The sequence below is a fragment of the Polypterus senegalus genome, chromosome 18 (genome assembly GCF_016835505.1).
Source record: "Polypterus senegalus isolate Bchr_013 chromosome 18, ASM1683550v1, whole genome shotgun sequence".
Taxonomy (NCBI): Eukaryota; Metazoa; Chordata; class Cladistia; order Polypteriformes; family Polypteridae; genus Polypterus; species Polypterus senegalus.
Window position 1 is genome coordinate 48,330,080 of NC_053171.1, and position 27,332 is coordinate 48,357,411.

At 37.8% G+C, this 27,332-nt stretch overlaps 1 protein-coding gene across 4 annotated transcripts in view; it reads left to right on the forward strand.

The window, feature by feature from the left end:
• fermt2 (fermitin family member 2) overlaps window positions 1–27,332 on the forward strand; it is a 117,941-nt gene that overhangs the window by 33,929 nt on the left and 56,680 nt on the right. For all 4 annotated transcript variants that reach the window (XM_039741592.1, XM_039741593.1, XM_039741594.1 and 1 more), the window contains exon 3: window positions 20,468–20,701. In XM_039741592.1, the coding sequence (XP_039597526.1) occupies window positions 20,468–20,701 (234 nt within the window). The remainder of the gene's footprint in view (window positions 1–20,467; window positions 20,702–27,332) is intronic.

The following is a 27,332-nucleotide window of genomic DNA, read 5'->3' on the forward strand; positions in this document are numbered from 1 at the left end:
CCCAGTTATGGCTGTGGCAGTTAGTCGGTCATTTCCCATTTCATTAGGCCTGGAACATGTCTGCCTAGAGGGTTGCCATTCACAAACCTGAGCTGTTTCGTTGTGTGGTAGGTGCAGCAATCCATTGTTCAAGTGCATGCGCTCCCCGACCTGACATGTGGATGCTCAGGTTTGAGTATGATTAATTCTAAAGATATTAACAAATTTCGGACTGTGTTAATTGGCAGCTGGGTTTTCAACTCTTGTGTGGTGTCTGATAACTATGTTTTGTCTTCTGCTTTTAAATTCTAAATAATAAGATGACGTGGTATAAATGTAAGGGATTAGACCATGTATGTTTTTGTTTCTCTAAGCCTTTTTCCAAGTTTTTAGATTCTTACAACTTTACCCTAAGTCAATCTTGGCACTACTGGACTGACCTTGTCAAACTCCATTCTAAAGAATCACTGTCTGTAGAACCAACTGACATGTTGTTGCTGTTTGTTTGTGTGTGTGTGTATGGTTGTATAAAAGTTACTTGGCTACTTTAATGTTTTTTCAAATAACTTAAGATTCTGGAAAATTTCCTCCTCTATGATGAGGCACGGCAACATAGGCCAAGTGTGTCCTAACCTGTTAAGACTGTAGGGATTGTGGTTTCAAACCAACTTCTAATAATAATTCTGGCTACTGTTGCTTGTGTGTAAAGAGATGAGGATAAGTTACAGTTGAAGCCTGACATGATGAATAGCTTAATGGTAGAATTCCATAAAAGTCTTGGTTGTGGCAGGAAATGACTGACCTGGTTTGGCATGCACACATAACAGCTGGCTTTCTAAATCCCCTCCTACTCATCCAGTATTTTAGCTGCATTGATCTGTCCTGTCCTAACCTAACTTGACAATAGAGGTGAAGCCTGACTTGGTCACTAGGCGTGAGACTGGCTGAAGTAACAAGCAGTAACAGTGAGAAAAATTGGAAGCTGTTTTTCCTTTGTTAGGATTCCTGTTTTTCTTTGGTTATGGCAGCTCCAGTCACCAGTATGTTACTACAGCAGGTCTCATCATGAACAATACCTTTTCTTTCTTTCTCTCTCGGTTGTTTTTTTTTTTTTTAAACCTGAAGTTAAACTTGCTGAAAGTGTCTGTGTGAACATGGAGTTAATGTTTGAACCTGTACAGAGCACTATCTCATGTTTAATACTGCCAAGTTGAGGAAATCTCCATTATAGTTTAATTTACATGGTGTTATGATATTGCTGTACAAGCATGCAATAAATTACTCAGTGCTACCTTTCTAATTTGGAATATGCAAGTCTGAGAATGATGTAATTGGTCAGCAAAGTTTCTAGAACTCAGTACTGAGAATAAGACTGGTCAGCAATCTCTGAACTATCAAAACAGAAAAATTAAAATGAGTTTGCTGGACTGTGTGTAGGAAAGGTGGTGGTGTCTGAAAATCTGCATCAAGAGGAAAGTGGAGAAAACAGAGCCTTTGATATTCAGTGATGCATCAGTGATTTTGTACAATTCTAGTAGCAATGTGTCATTTTAAATTATCCACAGGATAGGGTGGGTAACATAGTCCATAATTAGAAACTGAGAAAATGAATACATATGCCAATGTGTTAAAGTAGCCAAAAAGACAGAAAATTTAATCAGTAATTTTTTAATGATAGTGGATAATTCACACAACATAGCTACCCTTATTTCTGTGTTGGAAACTAAAATGTTTTCTTTCTGGCATTGCATTTTTGACATTTCACATTCCCATTTCACATTCCCATTTCATCCTGATAAACTGCTAGTTGTGACATAGTTACAGCTCCCATACAACAAGTGAAAAGTTGAAAGGAGATGTTTCATAATGGCAAGCCTCTTTTTGTAACCTTCTGTCTCTCTCGCACACATTTCAGCATTCCAGATTTGAGTGTCAAAGTGAAAATGTGGAGTGAAAACATGTTAACTTGTAATAATAATAATAAAAAAAATCAGTTCATATGTTTGAATTAACTTATTCACTGCCATTTATGTATTTTGCCATTTTAATGGTGTGCAGCACTGCTTACAATTTGTTAATTGGAATTTAGGAGACCTGAAGTATGTGTGTTTATATCAGTGTTACATAAAATTTCAAAACTCATATTCTATAGTAATTGTCCATATCAGATGCTCTTTCCTGCTTTCTCATTCGTTTAGCAAGTTCAATCCCACAGACCATCCCATACCAACACAGAGTAGCAGATCTGCCTCTTCTCACTCACTGGAAAGTTGCACTTCTCTTTTTATTTTTTTGAGAGAGTCCATGGTCTTTAGCCCTTAAAGCTGGAGACCGCACACTCGGGACAGTAATTTACTGCTGCTACCTGAAGCAGTTGTTGACATGCACAGAATGAGAGTTGAGTGTTGCATCTAGAGCATAAAGTTTAAGTGGTATTTAATCACTATTTGAAGGAATGAGGATATACTGGGAAATTGCCTTAGTTATTTGATGTGTTGGGCTTGAGGCATCAAGGCTAGTGTTAAATGTGGCACCAATGGTTCATGACTCAAGGTGTAGGGTTGCTTTTTTTAAGGTCAGTTCTGTTACCCCTGTGTAAAAGTGATTTGTCTGATTGAATGGTATTTGTTTAGTATGTTAGGGTTAATGGCACCATTAAGAATGAACCAAAGCTGACAAGAGAAATGGCAGCCATTTGTCCAGGACACTTTTGCATGCTGATTTGGAATGCCTGTTTTGTAGTATGTCCCATAAGGCTTTTCATTATTAAGATTTTTGAAAGAGCAGAAGGGGTTATATTTGATTAATAGGTTACACTAACATCTGTCTTCCAGGGGTCTCTGGATAATTTGAATAACCTGAAGATGACACACAGGGTGCTACACCATTTATTAGATGCTGTTTGCGCCACCTTCTCCCTCAGGATCAGTTTGCCTGTGCTGCCTTCCAGTGTGTGGCATTTTGGTGGCTTATTTCAGTTATCTTCAGGCAAATATAGGAAGTTATTTGTTAAATAGCAGCCCAGCTTTGGCTTTGTGGTTTCCTGCTAGAAAATGGATTGTATTCTGGATACTGACTAAGCATATTAACTCAAAAGAACACCCATCCCCCACAATTTAAAGTCAAAAGCACACTGGAATACTTGCAGTATTTTCTTCTTCTTTCTGTTAATAATTCTAAATCAGTGTAAGTTTTTTCCAATCTGGTTGAGCCTAGCAGTGGAAATGGGTGAAATATAAAACAAAACTGTCCTAATATTCTGTAGCTGCTCTGCTGCGTCTGGTAAACCATAAACCCGAGGGCAAAGTAATTGGTTGTCCTGTGCAGGATCAGGCTACCTTTTGTAACATACTTTTCGCACAATATTTAGAGCACTTAACGCCCAACCTGAACTTGCCTTATTTTATTTGAAACTGAGACAGTAGATGTAACTTTATATTTTTATAAAAGCTTCTTTTTTGTACAGGTTCCAACACCTGATCTTTAACTTTGTCGTCGTGATGAGTCAGATTGGATGAGTCTGGTGGAGAACTTTTTCTTGGTGCAAAGAGAATTGTCCACATCTTAATATCAGCAGAACCAAAGAACTGGTTATTGATTTTTGCCGCACCAAAGAGCCTCTGTGTTGGGTCACTTTTCAAGGAGCCACACATCTTCATGGATGTATAAATGGTCCATTTCTACAGGTACTTGGGGGTACACATTAATGACAAGCTGGACTGGTCTTGGAACACAGTGGAGCTACTGTATCTATCTGTCATATGGTGCCTTTCCTGTCTCTTTACTGTATCTAACATATAGCATCTCTGTCTATCTATATAACAATCATAGAATCGAATGTATGATCTGTGTGTATCAACCCTATAGGGAACAGTGCTGATTAATTCAACAATAAGATATGTATACTTAATTTAGATTTCATGCTTACGTTCACTACGGGTTTACTCAATGATTCCTAATTTGAAGGAATGTTTTGTACTAAATTTTTCTCTTTAATATTAATGTACAGATCGGTGGATTCTTCTCCTACCTTTTTTTTTTTTTTTAATCATTTGTCTGTCTTTTTTTTTGTTAATAAATGCAAGTCAGAGGAGCTTTTGTGTGCTGATGCAATTTGTACCTCATCCAAATTACTATACACACCACTGTGTGTTTAATACACAGATGACTGAGCAAAGCTGGAAGTGTTTCAGGAGACGTGAGTATGCATGGGAAGCCTGAACAGGGTGATGTGGTGAGTTTGTTGCAGCTGATGAATGGACACAGGTTGTCGGCTTACAAGTCACTGCCAGATGCATTAGTCGAGTATCCTCCTTCCCTCCCTCCCTCTCCACCTCCTGGCCCACTGCATCCAATTACTGAAACTGCTCTAGACTGGGCATTACGTCATTTTGTCAGAGCATATTTTTAGCTGTGGAGGAGGAGGAGGCTGAGGCCCCCAGCAAATTAAATTACCTGTCTTATAAAAAGGCACAACAGCAGTATTTCACAGACTGCAGCCAGTGTCAATTTAAGAGTTCGGGGGTTAAAACATGAACTGATGTGAAGTCTTGCAGAAGGGAGCACAGACTCATTTATATTGTTGTGAGAAGAGGTGTTCGAGTTTGCAGGTCATATACATTTTCGGCCATGATTTTAATACTGTAAATACTTAAGTCCCTATCCCCCAACATACCCATGTTAGCAGTGGTATACTGTATTTTATTTCTGAGCAGCTTAATCCACCATCATTTTGCAAAAAAAGTGAAATAATTGGTGCTGCCAGGAGTTTTCATTTATGGAGTCTGTGCTCCATTGTAGACAGAGGTCATCAGCCCTGAGAAATATTCAACAGGTGCAGATTGCCAAGCCGCTGGAGGATAATATTGTATGGCAGGGGCCTGTTTGGCTATTCTGTGAACATTTAAAATGCATGCCTTGGTCCCAGTTAAGGTAGGCTGCTTATTACACTGTGCTAATGGACAGACTGTTTAGTCTTCAGACTCCACACACCTTCACATACTTACTGCCACATTATGTCACATACTCAAATGGAATAACTTATTTGTTTCAGTGTCTTCCAAAGATGGTGCATCTGTTTTTCCTCTTCTCACTGTAAGAGTGTGTTTTGCAATAGATTTATGAATAGATACAGAATTTTTGGCAGGGCCTTATGTCTAAGATGATCGATTTACAAACACATTCTTGCATGCAGATCATCTTACAAACAGCCTAGAAAAGCATAGTTTTTACATTAGCATGTAAGGCCACAGGTAACCCTTTCCATTGCAGTGGTGCTTGCCAAAAGTATTGTGTCTGTGCTATATAGGGCATTTTACAGCCTTCAGTTTGCCTAACAAATTATAATCCTACTAAAGAGTGTCCTGAAATGTAGTGTGTATGCTAGCTGTAAAAAAGGCAAGCATAGAAATGGAAAACAAACTGGCAGTGGCAGTGTCAAATGCCACTGTCTGGTTTAGATTTTAATGTTGAAAGTGAAACCAGGGTATGCAAGCTTGAAGCACAATCTATTTAATGTGAGGTACAAACTCTTCCTTTCAGTGTTGCTCCCAAAATATTCTAAAGCATTGCACATGGAAGTCTTTAAAGGCCAGAGACACTTGATCTGTTGACCCTTCTGGTTATCATTCATCCCCATGGTCATAAAAATAAAAAGAATCGTCAAATTTGTTACAGATTTCGCCCTCTCCTAATTTTAGGTGTCTGTGTACCACCAAGTATTTCCAGCATAATGGCTCTGTGCTTTATACATTGTTCAGCTGTATTTGGTTTATGTTTACATTGTTGGAAAACTTTTATAGAAATAATAGGTCAATTTTACTGTATGTACTTTTTCCCCCCACCATTGATGCCTCAGGCTTTGCTGTGTCCACAGTCTTGCTAATTATGTTGATTGTGACTGTTCACTTTTTTGTGGTCATTCCAACTTGTTGTATGTGGAACAGGAAGAAGCCTGGGTTTCAGGATAAGATTGCAGTTGAGAATTATGCCTATTTAAAAATCTCTACAGCTTGTTCAAGACAGTAGAAAAAAATATTTTCAAAATCAACTTATTTTGGTGCAGAAATAAAAATGAATGATTCATGCATGCTTAAAGAGAACAACATCGTGATCAGTCTCATAGCTGAATAAGGGCTCGTTTATACGTCACGCTCAGAACGCGTACGCGTCATGGCTGCTACGCGTTCCCAGTGTTCATTTGACGCGTGCACGAGTTGCAGTACCAGCAAAAAGTCTGGGGGCGCAGTGTGCTAAAAGTTGGAATGTGACGTCCGAGTCTCTGGTTACTATCTACATGTGATCGCCGCTTTGCGAAACCTACAAGATCAATGTGCTCGTTTCAATGTTCGAAGTGGTGAAGCAAAATGCAGACATACAGATGTATTCGTGGTACTTTTATATTCAAGCGTCGCGTAATGACACAATACATTTTAATACGTCTCACTATGGTTTTTTTTTTTTTGCAACTTCACAACAGCAACATAATGTACAGCACTGTATTTGAACCACAGAGAAAAACAATTAAGGACATGGTGAAAACGTGTATTTTGTGATTTAAAGTGGAAATTTTGGCTTTAATCTGGAAATGTCCACTTTAACTTCGTAGTTTATCATTAAAGCGGACAGTTTTAAACATCATCCCAGTTTTTAATCACTATGTGCTTCTTGGACCTGACAGAAGCAGCAATACAGTGCTTCCGTCTAGTATTCACAGCACATCACTTTTTCTACATTTTATGTTACAGCCTTATTCCATAATGGATTAAATTAATTGTTTTCCTCAGAATTCTACACACAACACCCCATAATGACAATGTGAAAAAAGTTTACTTGTGATTTTTGCAAATTTATTAAGAATAAAAAAACTCAGAAATCACATGTACATAAGTATTCTCAACCTTGGTTTTGTTGATGCACCTTTGGCAGCAATTACAGCCTCAAGTCTTTTTGAATATGATGCCACAAGCTTGGCACACCTATCCTTGACCAGTTTCGCCCATTCCTCTTTGCAGCACCTCTTAAGCTCCATCTGGTTGGATGGGAAGTGTCAGTGCACAACCATTTTAAGATCTCTCCAGAGATGTTCAATCGGATTCAAGTCTGGGCTCTGGCTGGGCCACTCAAGGACATTCATAGAGTTGTCCTGAAGCCACTCGTTTGATATCTTGACTGTGTGCTTAGGGTCGTTGTCCTGCTGAAAGATGAACAGTCGCCCCAATCTGAGGTCAAGAGCGCTCTGGAGCAGGTTTTCATCCAGGATGTCTCTGCACATTGCTGCAATCATGTTTCCCTTTATCCTGACTAGGCTCCCAGTTCCTGCCGCTGAAAAACATCCCCACAGCATGATGCTGCCACCACCATGCTTCACTATGGGGATGGTATTGGACTGGTGATGAGCGGTGCCTGGTTTCCTCCAAACGTGATGCCTGGCATTCACAGCAAAGAGTTCAATCTTTGTCTCATCAGACCAGTGAATTTTGTTTCTCATGGTCTGAGAGTCCTTCAGGTGCCTTTCGGCAAACTGCAGGCGGGCTGCCATGTGCCTTTTACTAAGGAGTGGCTTCCGTCTGGCCACTCTACCATACAGGCCTGATTGGTGGATTGCTGCAGAGATGGTTGTCCTTCTGGAAGGTTCTCCTCTCTTCGCAGAAGACCTCTGGAGCTCTGACAGAGTGACCATCGGGTTCTTGGTCACCTCCCTGACTAAGGCCCTTCTTCCCCGATCACTCAGTTTAGATGGCCGGCCAGCACTAGGAAGAGTCCTGGTGGTTTCAAACTTCTTCCACTTACGTATAATGGAGGCCACTGTGCTCATTGGGACCTTCAAAGCAGCAGAATTTTTTCTGTAACCTTCCCCAGATTTGTGCCTCGAGACAATCCTGTCTCAGAGGTCTACAGACAATTCCTTGGACTTCATGCTTGGTTTGTGCTCTGACATGAACTGTCAACTGTGGGACCTTTTATAGACAGGTGTGTGCCTTTCCAAATCATGTCCAATCAACTGCATTTACCACAGGTGGACTCCAATTAAGCTGCAGAAACATCTCAAGGATGATCAGGGGAAACAGGATGCACCTGAGCTTAATTTTGAGCTTCATGGCAAAGGCTGTGAATACTTATGTACATGTGCTTTCTCAACTTTATTTTTAATAAATTAGCAAAAAATCTCAAGTAAACTTTTTTCACGTTGTCATTATGGGGTGTTGTGTGTAGAATTCTGTGTGTAGAATTCTAAGGAAAAAAATTAATTTTGGAATAAGGCTGTAACATAACAAAATGTGGAAAAAGTGATGTGCTGTAAATACTTTCCGGATGCACTGTAGATCACCATACAGAACACATTAAATGTATGATATTCCAACTCTCTGCAAATTTAGAATCTTTAGATTTATACTTGATATCACTTTCATGATGAAATGCATTAAAGCATGTATGTTATATTTTACAGATTGTTAATTACGTTTAAATAATGAATACTGTTAATAATTACACACATGGGGGTGACATGGTGGCGGAGCAGTAGCACTGCTGTCTCACAGGGAGTCATGTTGCTGGTATTCCCTGCCTAGAATTTACATGTTTTCCTGCTGGGTTTCCACACTGTGCACCGGTTTCCTTCCAGAGATATGCAGATTTGGGGATTTGGTGCTGCTAAAATGACTCCAGTGTATGTGTGTGCTTGTATTCACCTTGCGATGAGCTGAGGCCCCATCCAGGGATTGTTTCTGCCTCGTGCCCGCGGTTTGCTGGAATGGACACATCCCTGGATTGACGGATTTAATCATTAAACATCCTTTTCAGAGATCCTGCGGTAAGGTGTCATCGGAATTTAATGGGTGTTCCAGGCAATTTACAACACAGAGAAGCAGAGCCTGTTCTCACAGTGATGATATCTCGTACCGCCACCTGGGGGATTCCTCCAGATTTACGTGAAGTACGTGCGCAACTATAAACCGTAAAACACTTGCATAGCAGAAGCGTCTGCTGGCGCTTGCGTCGTGTGAATTATAAACTCGGCTTAAGGGAATTGAAAATGAGGAGATAATTGCTTTTACTTAAACCTTCATACTCGGCTCTGATAAGGAAATGGAAATTTCACATTCATCTTTTTGGGTGCAGAGGATATGCCTATTTGGTCTGTCCATCCATTTTTCTTTCTGGCCTATGCAGTTCATGTTCGTAGGTAGCCAGTCTCATTGAGATGTGACTTTGGCCGGGGTGCTACTGTTGTTCACAGAAAAACTTTAATCATTACTAGGCTAATTTAGAGTCCTCATATAATCTCACTCACATGTCTTTGGGATGTAGAATTACAGCCGGAGGGGAAAACCCATGCATATGCTAGAAAATTAAAGAAAACTATGTATGGCTAGTGACGGATACAGCTGCAGGATGTAAAAATAAATGTCAATATCTGAAGCAAGTCGATGACATTGACAAACTAAGGCCTCGTCCACACATACCCGTGGTTTTTTTTTAAAAAACGAGTTTTCCACCTTCATTTTTAAAAAAAAAATCCCATCCACACATGCAATTTATTATTATTTTTTTTAATCTCCATCCACATGAAAACAATCTGCTGTAAAGAGCCCAAAACAGGCATAGATAACAAAGGGAATGTCATCTAGATTAATAATCAACACCAAATGTTTTTCTGCCATAGAATTTGCAAAAATACGGGCATCATGAACGCTACCCAGCCATTTCACTACATTATCAACAAGTGAACACTTGTAATCGTGGGTGGCTTGTATGTCGAGAGAAAACCTCCCCTTTCTGTTCAAATAATCCATGGAATTTGTGGAGGGCTGCTTTATTTCTATGGAGTGTTTAATGTAGCAGTGACCCCTGTAGCGCATCCTGACGCTTCTGTTGCTTAATGTAGTGATAACATAATTGTACATTTAAATGTAAACATGTATAAGTCCTGTTAACAAGGTTAACACCAGCACTACTTGGCACACACTCTGACGTCAATCAAAGAAGATAGTGGCACACACTCCGTTACAACCTAAAAACTGTTTTCTCTGTCTACACTTAAACCGGGAAAACTGAGTTTTTAAACTAATTCACCCTGGCAGGTATTTTTCAAAAGCTCCATTTTCAGTGACCTAAAATGCAGTTTCAATATGGATGAAAGGCCAAAACACATACAATGTTTTAAAAAATACCCAGGTACGTGTGGACACGGTCTAAGAAACTGCATATACAGTCATGTGAAAAAGTACATACACCCCCCTGGAAACTGTTGACATTTTTTTTTTTAACATATTTGAACAGGCAAACATTACATCTTCATGGAAAGATGATACCCTTCTATATAAAAGCGGTTGGGATTGTCCTTCCGTCCCATGAGTGTTACGCAGGTGCAGAGTTTCACACACGCCCTGTCCATTTTGCAATGCACAATGGGATTTGTAGTTTCGTTTTTCCAGGTAAAAGATGATTTTCTACTCCAGACTGTGCGATATCTTCTTCTTTCTTACTATATAAAAGCGGTGGGGATTGTCCTTCCGTCCTGTGAGTGGAAAGCGTATATTCCGCTTATCACAGACTTACTACTTGCAGCTTGTGGTACGAAGTGACATGTGAGCAGAGTTCTGGTGCTCCCATCGTTCCCTTGCTTTTGTGCGCGATGCGCTGGAAAAAAAGACAAAATTATGTCTCGGGATATAGTTAATGTTGATGGAGTACAAATGCCTCACTGCGTAGTAAATATCCGGGGGGTTCAAAAGGGCGACCTCAATATAGAAAAAAAGTTTAAATTTCATCACAAAAATAACAAACTACGAGTATTAAAGTAATACCGCTCAAATGCAATATAACCAAATTAATGAGTTTGTATAAAATATCAAATTGATCTACATATTGAATTGCCTTCAGAAGTGGTCAACTTAAAAGTCAGTCGCCTTAAAAGGCGGGTCAACCTAGTACTTCAATAAAAACACAAGGAAAGTTGGTCATTTAAGTAATTTATTCCTCCAAAATATCAATAGATTTAATGCTGCACTGAGGAAAAAGTAAATTTCCACCCTTGACCTCAGAGGCTGGTATTGGCCCGCTTTAGCATAGATTACTACTTGTAGGCATTTTTCATAACTGTCCACCAGCCTCTGACATTGACTTTGTGAATTTGTTGACCACTGTTCTAACCTCTTTCTTGGTCATGAAAATTACATCAGTTGTTAAGGTGATTGTGGGTTTTCTTGCATATACTTCCTGTTTCAAATCCCCCACAACATTTCAGCGGGATTGAAATCAGGGCTTTGTCTAGGGCAGCCCATAACCCACCATTTTATTTCTGAGCCATTTTTTGCTGCTTTTGCTAGTGTGCTTCGAATTTTTGGTTCAGTTTCAACTTTTGGACTGAACCTCATGTTCTCATTTAGCACACTTTGATATGATGTACAATTTATAGTAAGACTATAACATTCCCACCATCATGCTTCACAGTTGGTTTAGGGTGGTTCACCTGAAATGCAGTCTACAATTTGCTTTAAACTGATCTGCTTTTACTGTGGCCAAAAACGTATCATTGATCTTTCCAGAGCGCATTGTTCCCGAAGGGCCTGGTCTTTGTCTAGTTTTTCAGTGTGGGGTTGCTCTAATGTTCTTTTTGAATAGCAAAGGCTTTTACTGGCACACCTCTAATGCAGGTTAAAGCAGTGTAGCTTCTTTCTGATTGTAGATGAATGCATTTTGACACCAACTTTTGGAAGAGTTACCTGCAGACCCCATGGTGTAATTGTAGGGTCTATAATAAGATTGTCAGCTCTTGGATGGTATTTGCTGGGCCGGCCAGTCCTGGGCAACCTAGCAGTTGTTTGAAATCTATGCCACTTGTAAATGATTTTCCTTATAGCAAAATGATTGATTTCAGATAGTTTGGCAATCTTTTTAAATCCCTTGCCAGACTCTTATGAGGCCACAGCCTTCTTTCTGAGGGCCTTAAAAGAGCTCTTTTGATTGACACATATGATGACTCCACAGACATCAACAGTAAAGAGAACACCAGACCCTTGTTATCTGTGATTCAAATGAGACCGCTTCCACCTGCATATTCCCTAACAAAGTTCTAAACATTGGCACCCTATCTGGAATGCCTGATTCTAATTTTGTGGATTTGAAGTGGTGGAAAATGTAGGGGTGTGCTTACTGTTTCCACATGACAAATCTGCATTTTTTATTATCTTGGATTATAAGAATGATTGCACAATATCATATTTATGTGTTTTTATTTCAAGTATATCATCTTAATTTGTTGGGACTGTTTGTATGAAGATGTAATGTTTGCCTATTCAGTTATATCGAAAAACTTGGTAATTTCCATGGGGGTTTACTTAACTTTTTCACTTGCCTTTATTCATTCCAAAACATGACTTATTAGTGACTTTTTAATTTTTGTTTTGAATGTCTCCACATTGGCCACACAAAGTAGGCTGTTAAAATACAACATCTAGTGGAGTACAGAATTTCAGAGATGTGTGGTTAGTGGGACTAATGAAACAGCATATGCATTTTTACAGCCAAAAAAAAAATGATCAAACACTAAACTTGTGACAGTTGTTGAGCTTTTGTAGCTATAGTAGTATGCTAATGGATAACAACTAAAATATATCAAATGCAGTAAAGCACTTACTGTACACATTTTTGGTACTGCGACAGCTAGGATGCATTCTGTGTTTATACGTATATTTCCACAATTACATAGAGCCCCCCCAGCATAGCAGTAAGAGAAATTCTATTCTATATGACATTTTCTGAAATGCATTGATCTTAAATTGAAAAATTTGATTTCACAGAGACATCTGTAATGTTAGAACAAATGTTTTTAAACTGGAGAGGGAAGAGAAAATTTTAAAGTATTAATTTGAAATTTGCAGTTTAATTTGATGAGTTGACTTCTCCATTAAATGTTAGTTTTCAGAAAACTAGAAAATGATTTTTAAAATTCAAAGATTGTATGATGCTGATTAAAGTTTAACTGCCTAGTTAAATGTCTTGGTCGTGACACCCAAAACTTTCCCTAAGGCCAGATTTAATGTCTAATATAACTCATTTGAACACCCAGGATAAATTTCAAAAAAGATTAAATTATCCAAGTGTTTCATTCCACCTGCAACAAGAAGACCCAGAGAGTGGAAATCCAGATCCACAGGGTAATCCACTTTGTAGCTACTAAGGTTAACAACAGACCCTGAAAGATAAAATAACTCTTATTAAAATATATACACCAAATTCAGACAAAATGTCTGTTTTAATTCCTGATGTGAGATCCCCTGAGCTTAGAATGGCAGTAGGTTTTAATTGGGTATTAATTCCTGATCTAGACAGGCCCTCAACAGTTGTAATCATGACATCTAAAACCACTTCTGTAATCTTGTAACCAACTGTACCATTGTGGATTTTTTGGAGATTTCTCTTCAATAGTATGCTGTAATTATTTGCACATTTCCTTTTTTTGATTGATAACAATCATTTAACTTCTCTTAAATCTTGAAAATGTGTTACGGTTGTCGCCATCTTGTACTGTATCTCTTCTGATTTAGAATTTAAATCGTTATGGTCTACTGATACAACACACCATTGGTGATTAAGTACATTCATTTTAGTCAGTAAATTATTTAAATACATTTCTCCATAATTTGTTTTCATAGAGACCAAAGTAACTCCAGAAATAACTGCAGGAGCTCTTTGGGAAAATTCTCAAAGTATGTCATGTTGGTCAAATTTCATATGTGTTCTCATAAAAATGAATTGAAAATTAGGACATCAAAAATATTTACTGAAATTACAAAGATTGGTAAAGAATTGGTAAAAAGCCTAATGTTCTACTGTATATAAAAAATGTCTCTGCAAACGGAGTTTAATCTTTCACCTACAAGGCAAATAGACCTCCTATTAGCACAGGGAAGTCTAAAATTCTACCTCAAATACATAAAAAGGAAGTGTGCAACAGTGCAGTCTGAACCAAAGCTAGTGGACACTAAATAAATAATACATTGTCTCTATACACTTTAGAATACAGGTGCTGGTCATAAAATTAGAATATCATGACAAAGTTGATTTATTTCAGTAATTCCGTTCAAAAAGTGAAACTTGTATATTAGATTCATTCATTACACACAGACTGATATGTTTCAAATGTTTAGTTCTTTTAATTTTGATGATTATAACTGACAACTAATGAAAGTCCCAAAATCTCGGAAAATTAGAATATTGTGAAAAGGTTCAATATTGAAGACACCTGGTGCCACACTCTAATCAGCTAATTAACTCAAAACACCTGCAAAAGCCTTTAAATGGTCTCTGTCTAGTTCTGTAGGCTACACAATCGTGGGGAACACTGCTGACTTGACAGTTGTCCAAAAGACGACCATTGACACCTTGCACAAGGTGGGCAAGACACAAAATGTCATTGCTAAAGAGGCTGGCTGTTCACAGAGCTCTGTGTCCAAGCACATTAATAGAGAGGCGAAGGGAAGGACAAGATGTGGTAGAAAAAAGTGTATAAGCAGTAGGGATAACCGCACCCTGGAGAGGATTGTGAAAGAAAACCCATTCAAAACTGTGGGGGAGATTCACAAAGAGTGGACTGCAGCTGGAGTCAGTGCTTCATGAACCACCACATACAGACGTATGCAAGACATGGGTTTCAGCTGTCGCATTCCTTGTGTCAAGCCACTCTTGAACAAGAGACCGCGTCAGAAGCGTCTCTCCTGGGCTAAAGACAAAAAGGACTGGACTGCTGCTGAGTTGTCCAAAGTTATGTTCTCTGATGAAAGTAAATTTTGCATTTCCTTTGGAAATCAAGGTCCCAGAGTCTGGCGGAAGAGAGGAGAGGCACAGAATCCACGTTGCTTGAGGTCCAGTGTAAAGTTTCTACAGTCAGTGATGGTTTGGGGTGCCATGTCATCTGCTGGTGTTGGTCCATTGTGTTTTCTGAGGACAACGCAGTCGTCTACCAGGAAGTTTTGGAGCACTTCATACTTCCAACTGCTGACAAACTTTATGGAGATGCAGATTTCATTTTCCAACAGGACCTGGCACCTGCACACAGTGCCAAAGCTACCAGTACCTGGTTTAAGGACCATGGTATCCCTGTTCTTGATTGGCCAGCAGACACGCCTGACCTTAACCCCATAGAAAATCTATGGGGTATTGTGAAGAGGAAGATGCAATACGCCAGACCCAACAATTCAGAAGAGGTGAAGGCCACTATCAGAACAACATGAGCTCTCATAACACCTGAGCAGTGCCACAGACTGATCGACTCCATGCCACGCCGCATTGCTGCAGTAATCCAGGCCAAAGGAGCCCCAACTAAATATTGAGTGCTGTACATGCTCATACTTTTCATGTTCATAACTTTCAGTTGGCCAACATTTCTAAAAATCCTTTTTTTGCATTGGTCTTAATTGATATTCTAATTTTCCGAGATACTGAATTTGGGACTTTCATTAGTTGTCAGTTATAATCATCAAAATTAAAAGAAATAAACATTTGAAATACATCAGTCTGTGTGTAATGAATGAATCTAATATACAATTTTCACTTTTTGAATGGAATTACTGAAATAAATCAACTTTTTCATGATATTCTAATTTTATGACCAGCACCTGTATAATGAAGAAGGAGAAGCGCCTTGATAAATTAGAACTGCTGCTGCTCGATGCATAGGTCATAGAGGATCGGGACAAACCACTACTTCTTTTTGAAATTAAATAAGCAGTAAATTTTCTACTAAGCCTGAAAGCCTCTGGTCTAGATGTCTGTTAGTGTTAAGCAGAATTATTGGGGCCAAGTAATGTTTGAGGAAGGTGGGAGATGACCACTTCCTACCCCATACTATGCCAGGCTTTGATTACTGTCTTTACAAAGAAGAATAAAAACACTCTTAAATATACATCTTAAAGGTCAATTTCACCATTGACTAATCATTTAGGTTTTGGTGAAAAGTGTTTGCAAATATAGAAAGTATTTTCTTCATTAATTAAACAGGTTCAGGTTGGTTTTATCAAAGGTAGACATCTCTTGTCACCTCCCTGAATGTTTGATGTGCTTATATGCACCTTCAGCATCTGAGGTTTTGCTATCTCTAGGAGCAGAATAAGCTTTCAATAAAGTCAAATGGGAGTATTTTTCTTTTGTGCTTACAAATTTGTTTTTACACTCCCTTTTTTTGTGTTTCGATCAGGCTACTATAGTCTAGATCTGATGCCTCTTTTGAGTAAACCATACAAATCCTGACAATTTCATGAACCCAGAAATGACAGTCGACTATTGCTAATGTTTTTTGCAATTCCTACCTAACCACAAGCTATCCTTCTCCAGAAATGGCCAGCAGTAGTACGTGGAAGATGCTCTTTCTAGTCAACTTACTGTATGTGTGTGCCGTATTACATTAGATAATTTTACAACAATTGTCTGAAAAAGGCTTAGTTATTTGAGAGTCAAAAGATACAAGTAAATTAAAAGGTCTTTTTAGATCAATTTCTGGAACAAGATGAACTCTTTAGCTGACATAATTAATATTGTTAAAATAAATATACTTACAAAACTTTCTTCATAGATTAATTTTTCTCAAGTACCTTTACTCCAAGTTATGCTTATTTATATGGATTGCAAAAGGGCAACATAGTCAAAAGGATGACACTGAAAAGAATGATTGCGAAGGTTGCATGGCATTTTCAGACTTCTAGCTTTACTATGACGGGTTGTGAATATTTGTACTTTGAGAAAGTAAAAGGAAGCAGAACTGAATTTACAGTTACCGCTAATCTTTGAAATACTTTTTTAGAAATAATATTACATGGGACTAGATTATGCAGAGAAATTAATGGTGATTTTTGTATGCTAGTATGCAAGAATCCTAATTCACTCCTCATGACTCAGTGGGAAAGCAAAGACTTGTATAAAACTATAATAAAAAACAAAAACACTGCAGAATGTTTTCAGAAATTGGCAAGAAATTTTTGATTTCATCCTAAAATAAGACTTTGTATCTGTTTAGGCATTGATTTTTTTTTTTTTTAATCTATATGATAAACTCTTTTATAATGTATGTTTTCTTCAAACACGTCTCTGAGTTGAGTTAGGATGGAGTTTTTATATGTAACCCCAATTTAATGCACTGTATTTTAATGCTGTCTTTGAAATGTTGCATTGATTGAATTTTTGATTGGGATTGTGTTTTATGCATTGTAATGTGACCCCTGTACTCTTCTTTACTGTAATGCATTTGTTTTAGGGCTGGAACTAACAATTATTTTGATAATCTGTTGATTATTTTTTCAATTAATTGGTTAGATGGATCGTTTAAAAAAAATTAAGATTTATTATTTTCATTTGAAATTAAATGCTTAATGTACATGAGCTTTTTACCAAAAAATTAGGTTTGTACAAACTTTTCAGAAGTTTTTTTTTTTTTTTTTTTAATTACTTGTAGATATTTTTAAACTCAAATTTAGGTTTTATAAAACATTTATTCAATAAATTGAAAAATAGTAATAAAAATAAAATAGTAGCACTTCTGGTGCTGTTTGTGCAATGAACACACACACACTTTCCTTAAACACAAAAAACTTTTCAATAAATTAAGTTACACTGGCAAAGTGGCATATGCATTTATAATCACATTAAACTGACACTTCAAGATTAAACATGTAGTTTAAGTTAACATTTGTATTCTTTTCTGTAAAAGTGAAGGTTTACTGGCAAAGCTTCATGAACATATCTGACCGCCACAATATTCCACCATAGAAGAGTCTGATGCACCATCATGACTTTATTTTTTTTTTTTCCCCAAATGCTTGAAATTAGTTCAGCACAATGAACATCATTTTAATATGTTTGTTGAAATGTGCAGACTATTATTCTTTTGCACTCAGTGAAGTGATTTTTTTGTATGAAACTGCGTTCTTCCTTTGCTGTGTAATAGGCTGAGTTTTAATTGAAAGTTCTTTTTGCACCATCATTCTTCTGTGGTATTTTTGTTTGGAAACCTTTTATAACATCAGATTCTTTGGCATATTTGTTTGCCATTGACACACTGTCATGACATGCTGCATGTCATTTGCTGTTGGGAGTGTGCTGTTAGATTTTAACTATTGAAACTGTGATCCTGCCACACAATCTGTTTTACCGGCTACGCTAGGCTTGCTGCAGCCCTATAAAAATCAGTTGTAGCCCGATTGTCAAATAGTCTAAAACTTTCACTTTTCCACCCTGCTCATACCTTTGACTCTGAATGAGCAATACTCCTTTCACTCGTGGCTAATGTGGATTCAACACACTCCCTGCCTTTTTCTGTCGGTATGGTACTGGAGTCTTTGATTTCCTTTGCACGCGAAAAAATATTTTCTGCTCCAACAAGGATGTGCTTTTCTTCACATCTATATTTTGTAAATACACACATGCATACGTGACACATGTATGCAAGTATATAATGCAGCCCTATAACTTAGAAGAGTGACGGTCAAAAAAAAAAAAAAATCACATTGTAGAGGGCTGAATTAACAATGACTTGGAATTATTCCTCACTTCAAACTGAAAGGCTATCATTATGCTTAACCTGTGTTCTTGTGTTTGTATCCGCTTTCTGGGATGACTGCGAGTCTTCCTCCTCTTCCACAGAGCCTGCAACGTTGCATTTCCTTTTCGCATGTTCATGCATCACCGTTGTGCTCCAGTCCCACACATGGTCAGACCTACACATTGTGAAACACACAATCTTTTTTTTTTTTTTCCCCTGTGTTCAGAGCAAAGTACTCCCAAATTCAAAGTCTTAGGTTGCACCGTCTTCACTTTCTTACTGTCGGCCATGTTTCAAATGCGTTCACAACTGAATGAAGTAGTGACGCATATGCGCACCACAACATACTCCACCTAATGATGCAATAATCTAATCAATTAAAGTGATCGTTGCTCAACTTTTTAATCAATTATCGATTACGAAGATTACTTGTTGCAGGCATAATTGTATTTTTTCTTCAAAGAAAGAAAAAAATATTATTGGTAGCTGCTATTAACTGGCTAAAATTTCCTCTATGTATGTATTCAGATATATCTCACAAAAGCAAATATGATAAATATGACAAAGCAACCTTTTGAATAACCTAATTTGAAAAGTGGGTTGGCATAAAACAATTTTGTTTTTGATAATTCACATTTCTCTAGAAGGATTCAACATATGTCAAATCAACAGCTATATTAACAGTTATGAGGGTAGCTCTGTATTTAGATAGGTTATGTTGCCAGTGATGATAGATTATATTCTTCTTATGTAACCCCAATAAATTATACTGTATATAAATGAATTTTAGTCCCATGAATTAAACTGACTAGCCTAACATAATCGCAAAATTCAGTGAAAATGAAGTATAATTATTATTTTTAAACATTTATCCCGGTTCCTGTTTACTATATCCTTCCTAATATATGCAAAGAATGCAGTACTGGAGAATGATGATTTAATAAAGTTTTCATGCAAGTTTTAATGTAAGGCCATTTGAGAGATGCTTATACTTTGCATTGCTGGACTGACTTAATTGAGTCAAAGCCTAGTATTGCCATTTTGAATAATTTTCTTTTGTCATGTCTGACTCCTATGCCACTTTGATTAACTATTTTGTTTTTTATTACTATTGTTATTATTGGATTATTATCTGTGTTGTAGCCTATATAATTTTAACGCCTATTTATGCTGAGCTGACACCCTTGATACATGGTTGCTGCATACCTGGCAAGTCACCTTTTATTTTCTTCTTTTAGAGAAGATGTTTGTAGTGTGCCGTGTTTTATTAGCAAGCATAATTGAATGCTCCATCCCAGAGATGTGCAAGTTACATTGATTTAACAGCTCTAAATTAGTTCATGATTGTGAGTGCTAGGCAGTGGATTTGTGTTCTGTACAGGATTGTGTACCCTTCTTCATTCAGTGTTATACGTGTACTCACTGTACAGTATTGACATAATTGGAAGATCACAGTTTTCATATTGGGTTTTTAAATTTAATTACCTGGGCAGAGGAAGAAGTACAACTAAGGACTTTTGTGGACTACTTGACTCGTATTTGGGGACTGCTGGTAAGAACTGCTGCTCTAATCTAACAAACTGAATCCCACAATGTGCCACCTTTTTCACTTTGCAGCCTCTGCCCACCTAAAAGTCCATACATCACTGTATGCTACTATTGGGATAGGCTTGTTAGATATTAAAACAGATTGAGTCAAACTGCAGATTCTGCATTTAGAGTGTGTGTTCCACCTTTGCATGCATGGTTCAACGTATACGGTAAGTTTGCTTAAGATCATGTTTAGTGTTCCCAGGTGCCTTTTAATACTGAAAGTGGTGCAAGTATATTAAAACAGCAAAGGCTTGGGTCTCTTGTGCCAGCATCGCTGGAAGAAATTATCACAACCATTCAAGTAATTGATACTATACTCACACTGATCTGCTCAATGCCTGTCCCTCTCTTCCTTTCTAGATGTGAAGAAGGACTGGTCAGACCATGTACTTTGGTGGGAAAAGAAGAAAACATGGCTGCTGAAGACACACTGGACTTTAGACAAGTATGGGATCCAGGCAGATGCCAGACTGCTTTTCACTCCACAGCATAAACTACTGCGTCTACAGCTGCCAAACATGAAGCACATGAAGGTCAAAGTGAATTTCTCTGATAGAGTGTTTAAGGCTGTCTCGGATATCTGCAAAACATTCAGTAAGTGCCCATTGCTGCTTCCAATGTATAACCTTTGTACATGTGTGACATAGTTACAATTCATCATCTATAAATGTATAAATAAAAATATGAAATGCCATCCAAAACTTAACCGTTTTAAATGACATTAATTCTGATTGTTTATGCCATGTTACAGAAAAACAGAGTTTCATACTTATTATGGGTAGAAAGGGATTTTTCTTTTCTTCCACCAGGCAGTACAGTGAACTAATTTTATGAAGTCACGGGAACATTCTTATTGAAAACCGTGAATTCACAGTGTTCATTTTTTCACGTTTTTTTTTAAATTTTGCTATGTTGCTGCCTGGTGCTAAAATCTTTTGAATACAATTTTTCCCACATTGAGCAGCAATCCATACCCTGGAACAACAAAGCAAAAACAAGATTTTAGAAATGTTTGCAAATTTCTTAAAAATAAATAAATAAATAAATAAAATAAAACCTGAAATAACACTCGCACATTTACACCATCAGAAATGATACTTGAAATTTGATGATCAAGAGTCTGATGGCCACTCTGGCTAAAATCTTGTGTGGAAATGGGAGAAACCTCCAGAAGGACCGCCATCACTCCAAAAGTCCATTGATCTTGTTTTTACACTGTAAGTCAAATAGAAGCCTGTCCTCAGGAAAACACACACAGAAGCCTGCTTGGAGTTTGCAAAAAGGTACCTAATAGACTTTCAGACTAGAAGAATAAAAGATTCTCGGTCTGATGAAACCAAGATTTGCATCATGCCTGAAGGAAAGTGGGCACTGCTCCTTACTTATGTAATATTCCAATGCTGCAGCATGCTGGTGGCAGCCACATGTTGTGGAATTGTTTTTCAGAGATGGGGACAAGACTTCATTGGGAAAAACAAAGTACAGAAAGATCTTTAATGAAAACGTGCCCTGGAACACTCTGGACCTCTGACTGGACTACATTTTTACCTTCCAACAGGAGAGTGACTCCAAGTACAAAGCAAAGACGTCACATGGGTGGCTTAGGAACAGCTCTGTGAATGTCATTGCATGTTCCAGCCAGAGCCTGGACTTGAACCTAATCGAACATCTCTGTTGAGACTTGGAAACTAGTTCACTGACCGTCTCTATCCAACCTCACAGGGCCTTAGAGTATCTGCAGAAAAGAATGGCAGAACGTCTCCCAACCCAGGAGTGTAAAGCTTTTCACATCATACCCAAGAAGACTCCAGGCTGTAAGCACAGCAAAAGTTGTTTTAAGAAAGTACTTGGTATAGGGTTTGAATATGTGTGTCAATGTGATATTTCAGTTTTGTTTTGTTTTTTTTTTTATCAGTTTTGAAAAAGTCTAAAAATACTGTTTTCACTTGGTCATTCTGATGTATTTAATGTTGCTGGGAGTGATGGAAAAATTCATTTAAATTATTTTAGCATAAGGCTGCAACATAGAGTGAAGTCTGAATCCACAGTAACCCTGTATAAATAGCATTTCAAGTACAAAAATATCAGTATCCATTGTTTATGTATTTTATGCAGTATTTTTAATAAATGGTTTATATTTTATACGTTAGGGTGAGAAGCTCAGTCATCCAGGAGGGGCTCAGAGTAGAGCCGTTTCTCCTCCAAATCGAGAGGAGTCAGATGAGGTGGCTCGGGCATCTGATCAGGATGCCTCCTGGACGCCTCCCTGTTGAGGTGTTCAGGGCACGTCCAACTGGGAGGAGGCCCCGGGGAAGACCCAGGACACGCTGGAGGGACTATGTCTCCTGGCTGGCCTGGGAACACCTTGGGATTCTCCCAGAAGAGCTAGAAGTGGTGGCTGGGGAGAGGAAAGTCTGGGCCTCTCTGCTCAAGCTGCTACCCCCTCGACCCGACCTCGGGTAAGCGGAAGAGGATGAATGGATATATTTTATACAGCTATGATTATAAATTTTAAACTCAATCATGTTGCAATATGGGATACTTCATGACTGAGGAGGACATTATTACATAATGATACTGTGATACTTCTTAGATCTTTGAACTTGCTAGTGTTGTTTGTAAAGTCTGTGCTTCTTTTGAAGAATTGATCCTACTGATTAGACCAGGAACACTTAAGAATATGCTTCATTTAATGCTTAGTCTTTTTCTAATAATTCTGGAAATGTTCGTCATTTCTAAGTGTGTGTGTGTGTGTGTTAGTTTTATTATGTCCTTGTTACTGCTTGTTTTTGCTCACTCTTGCACAGACTCTGTTCTGGTTAATATTCCGCCTCTCCCACAACTTCCAGCTTGTCTGTTCTTCTAGCGTTCTTTATGTGGGGTGGTAACCTCTGTGCACCTAAAAAAGCTGTTTGAATCCACAAGTTTCACTGACAAAGAATTGCTGTAGCAGATTCTGGAGTCACTGGAAATTGTTGCATAAATGACTTCAATTCTTTTTAGAATTCTGTTAACCGGAAAATAATTCCTAATCTTTATCTAGTGGCATAGTCCCTTCTGTGGGCTTATTTTTATTTGTTGTATTGTGTGGGTGCCTGCCAGCACTGCATTTTTTGTAGGCATATTGTAAATCCCTGGTTGTTTGTAACTGGGGTCAGTGCAGGACTGCTATTGTGCTGTGCTCATTTTCTTAGCTCCAATGCTTTCTACACCTCTGCAACTTGATCTTTCATTTTCTGAACCACAGGAGTACAGGCACTCATATTTCAGTCCTTTGTAAGGCTGATTTTTTTTTTAATTCCCACACCCTGCCAACGCAGATGAACATTAACCACAATAGTCAATGTCTAGCCCTTATTTCACCTGCATGACACAGGACAAAAAAGACTGCCCGAGTCAAAATATTGCAAAGACCGGTTGTATACTCCAAGCCCCAACATCTTCTGTTTTTCCAAACAAGTAGGATGGGCTTGAATGAAAGCGACCAAACCAACCAAGGCATATTGGTCAATAGAAATAAGTGTTGTCTTGAATTAGGGATTTTGCTTGTGCTACTGCCCATTGCAAAATTGGCTTGATTGTTTTCAGTGGTGGGTGGAGGTTGATATGTGCTGCCTTCCCAGCTGAACTGACATCAAGCTGAAAGCCCACAGATTTATTTCAGTGTAAGGACAGTGATTGGCAGGGTTTTTTTAATATACCACTACTCTCCAAATTTAGATTCTGTTTGGGTTTTTAGGCTTCACATTTTAGCACGTCTTGGAGAGACCATGTAAAGTATATAGTTAGCACTGTATAGTATGGCATCCGTTCATGAGAATTAGATTCTTTGGTGCTAATATGTGGAATATTTATGATGGTTTATCTCCATTAAAATACAATTTGAGATGTAATTTAGGATTTTGCCTTGGGCAGTTCTAGTGCTTTAGTGCTAAAAGCAGACAGCTGAACATAAATGTCATGATTGTTTCGATAGTACAGTACTATCATCTTGACAAAGCTAAAGATCCTGGAGTACTCAATGTTGTGTTTTTTTTCCCTACCATGTCTTTCCAGTGTTTCAAGAAGTCAATTAAAATGGAAGAAAGTGCCACTGCTATTCTACCAGCCACCTGGTAACCTAAGTGGTAACCCATCAATATTAGGTACTTGGAATTTTGTGCAGATTGTTTTTGGCTGACTGGAGGCAAGCAGTCATTGGCAGGTGATTTAGTGAAGCTGGCTGTTTGTCAAGTGTGACACCAGAGTCTTCCGTTGGAAGTCGTAAATGGTAATGATCCCTCCCCCCACCATCATTCTACTGGTGCTAAGCCAACTATGACCAGGCACTTCCTTTCTCCTGCCTAGCAAGTTTCCCCAAATTAGTGTTGTACACTCTTAAACTGTTTTCTGTTTTTATTATTTTAGAAGTATGTGGTGTGTCCTGAAAATCTTAACTGAAGCTGGTTAGTTCGCTATCTGGGCATAAGGTATGTTTGACAGCTGCTTTTTAGTATCCTGATGGATTTTATTACTTGAATTAATTGATCAAATCAGAGACCGAGTTGGATATACAGTATGTATTGAGCAAGTCATGGTTTTGGGAGGCTGGGATTTTCTTAGTGACCTTATCAGTGAGGAATGATTGTAAGAGTGACAGGATCTGTCCCTACTTCTGAAAGTGGTGCTTGCCAGCTTTGTTGCTGTCCTAACTGAGTTAGGTAATGTGAGTGAATCTACCACTGTAGATTATAATGTCATGAGACCTTTGATCCAGTAGTCGGCCCAATACAACATCTTTTGTGAAGAACTCCTTTTTTAGATTGTTTTTACCAATTCCTTTGTACAGTACATTATCCACAAAGGTCACAGTACAATGTAATTATAGTCTGTTTTTTATTCTGTCATGAATGGGAAGATTGTCTAAATGTGACCTATAAGTATAGTGTGTGTGTGTCTGCTATAAGCTGTTTGCTATCACTGACCGAAGTCTACTTTGCTTGTGCTTTTATACATTTTTTCAGGCTGGTTAAGGAAGTCAGTCTGTATACCAGTTGTAACCATAGTGATAACTATGATTGGTATTTAGCACATAATGGCATAGGTTTTCTTTGTGAAAAGCATAAAGAAATACAGTGAATTGACACAATACTGAAAATGAGTGAAAGACAAAACTTTCAAATACAAGATAATTACAAAGGAGTTCAGGTTTGAAATTATCAAGGAGTACAAATATTCGAAACAGTTTTACAAGGATGTCATTCGTATATCACAGGAAAACTGTTTGAAGGTAATTATCAGCTGTTTTTTTGCTCATTTTCCAAAAAGTAAAGTATCTTATTTATTTAAAAAAAAAAAATGACTATCAGACATTCAAAAAACAGGCCTCGATTATTCTGTATGAGTACAAGGAGGGCTGTGGTGTGAGTATTCAGGACAGAGTTAACAGATTAGGTTTGGTTTGATCACACGTGCGTGTGTGTGTGTATATATGTATGTGATATATATGTATGTGATAAATATAATATAATATAATATTATATATATATATATATAATATAAAAATTTTAAAGAATGTACCCCGCCTCAAAGGGTATTTGCAGCTGCAGTTGACACGACTCCTGTTGTCACCTCATATTGCTGTATAAGGACAGGCTTCCACAAGCTTCACTCAGCGTGGCCATCTGGTAGCACTTAAAACTCCTGGAATTTCTTTGCTTTAGCTACACAAGCTAAACAGTGTGTCTGTGCCAGAAAACTAGAAGCAGGCTGTAGTGCTTAGTCACATTCTCCCTCTGAAGTCACATGCTACCGCATGAAGTATTCATTAACCTAAGCAGTGCAGCATCAAAGGTGCTGCTATCCACCCATCCTCTCAAAACAGTATTATAGTACCTTAGTTTGTCACTGAGTGGTAAGGTTAGAGTCCATGGTTCTTTTTGAATTAGTACTAATTATTGGCTATTTTCCTTAATGAAAAATATTTGTAACTTTCTCAATCTGGTTTAAATTAAACTCATTATAGAATTGTACAGTCCATCTTTTGACCTATGGCACATGCAAGAAGATGGTTCTGGTATCCGTAGCTTGACAAGAATGAATTGCCCGTATTGTTTTCTAGCATTAGAAACTTTTTTTCTGGTCAACAAAAGTTGTCTAAAATGACTCTAAAGGCATTTTGTTAAAGTAAATAAAAGTGATAGTAGGGCTGGGCGATTTGGCCTAAAATCAAAATCTCGATTAATTGAACATTTTAACTCGATTACGATTACTGAACGATTATTTTATTTATTTATTTTTTATTTTTTTGCCCTCGTAGTTCACTGACAAGTTTTGTACAGTAAATATGCTCACACATGACAAGTGAGAGATTTTTGAATGAAGGGTGCATTACTTTAAAATAATTGAAGGAAACACACTACTATCTGTGATTATTGAACATCAATGTTGAACAACTGAAATTAAAGCACACATTGCCTAAAACGAACAGTCACTTTGTTCTTATAAAAAAGTAAAAATAAATAACTTGCACTTTTGGAAACAAAATAAATTATTTTCAATGTTTGTCTTATTAAAAGTAGAAAAGAAGTATCTCTTCTAAAAAAAATAACTTGTATATCCTGTAAATAATATTTTAAACTGCATTTCTTGCATCTTCTGTAAACAAATATTTTAATGTGCAATGTATCAATGTAAACAACAGATTGTTTTAATGAAAATAGAACTCTCTAAACACTGTTGCATGAGGTGATCTTCGCGATCTTGTCATGTCACTATATGAACATGAATTTACTCTAAGTTCTTACTAAGAAACACAAGCATGTTAACCTTTTCAGGTTTCCGGCAGGACCTGAGGCATGTAACAATGTTTCCGCCCGAACTGAAAACCCGCTCTGATGCGGAGCTAGTACCTGGTATGCAGAGATACTTTTTTGCCACCTTACTTAGAGTGGGAAAGTGTACATGATGCTTCCTCCACCAGTCCAGTGGATATGCCTCACTATCCAGCATGGGGGACACCAAATAGCTGCTCATCTCTGCTTCTAGCGATTGCTGAAGTGACAAAGTGGGTGTAGCTGAAGGTGTTGCCTCACTCCCTTTAAAAAAGCTTCCTAATGGCCTCTTTTGCTTTTTTGCTACTGCTGATGAAGTTGTTGGTTTTGCAGTCTCTGTAATCTGACTTTCTCTGCAGACTTCAGCTTCTGACATCTTCTCCATCTCTGTTTTCACTTTCTCCTGAATGGTG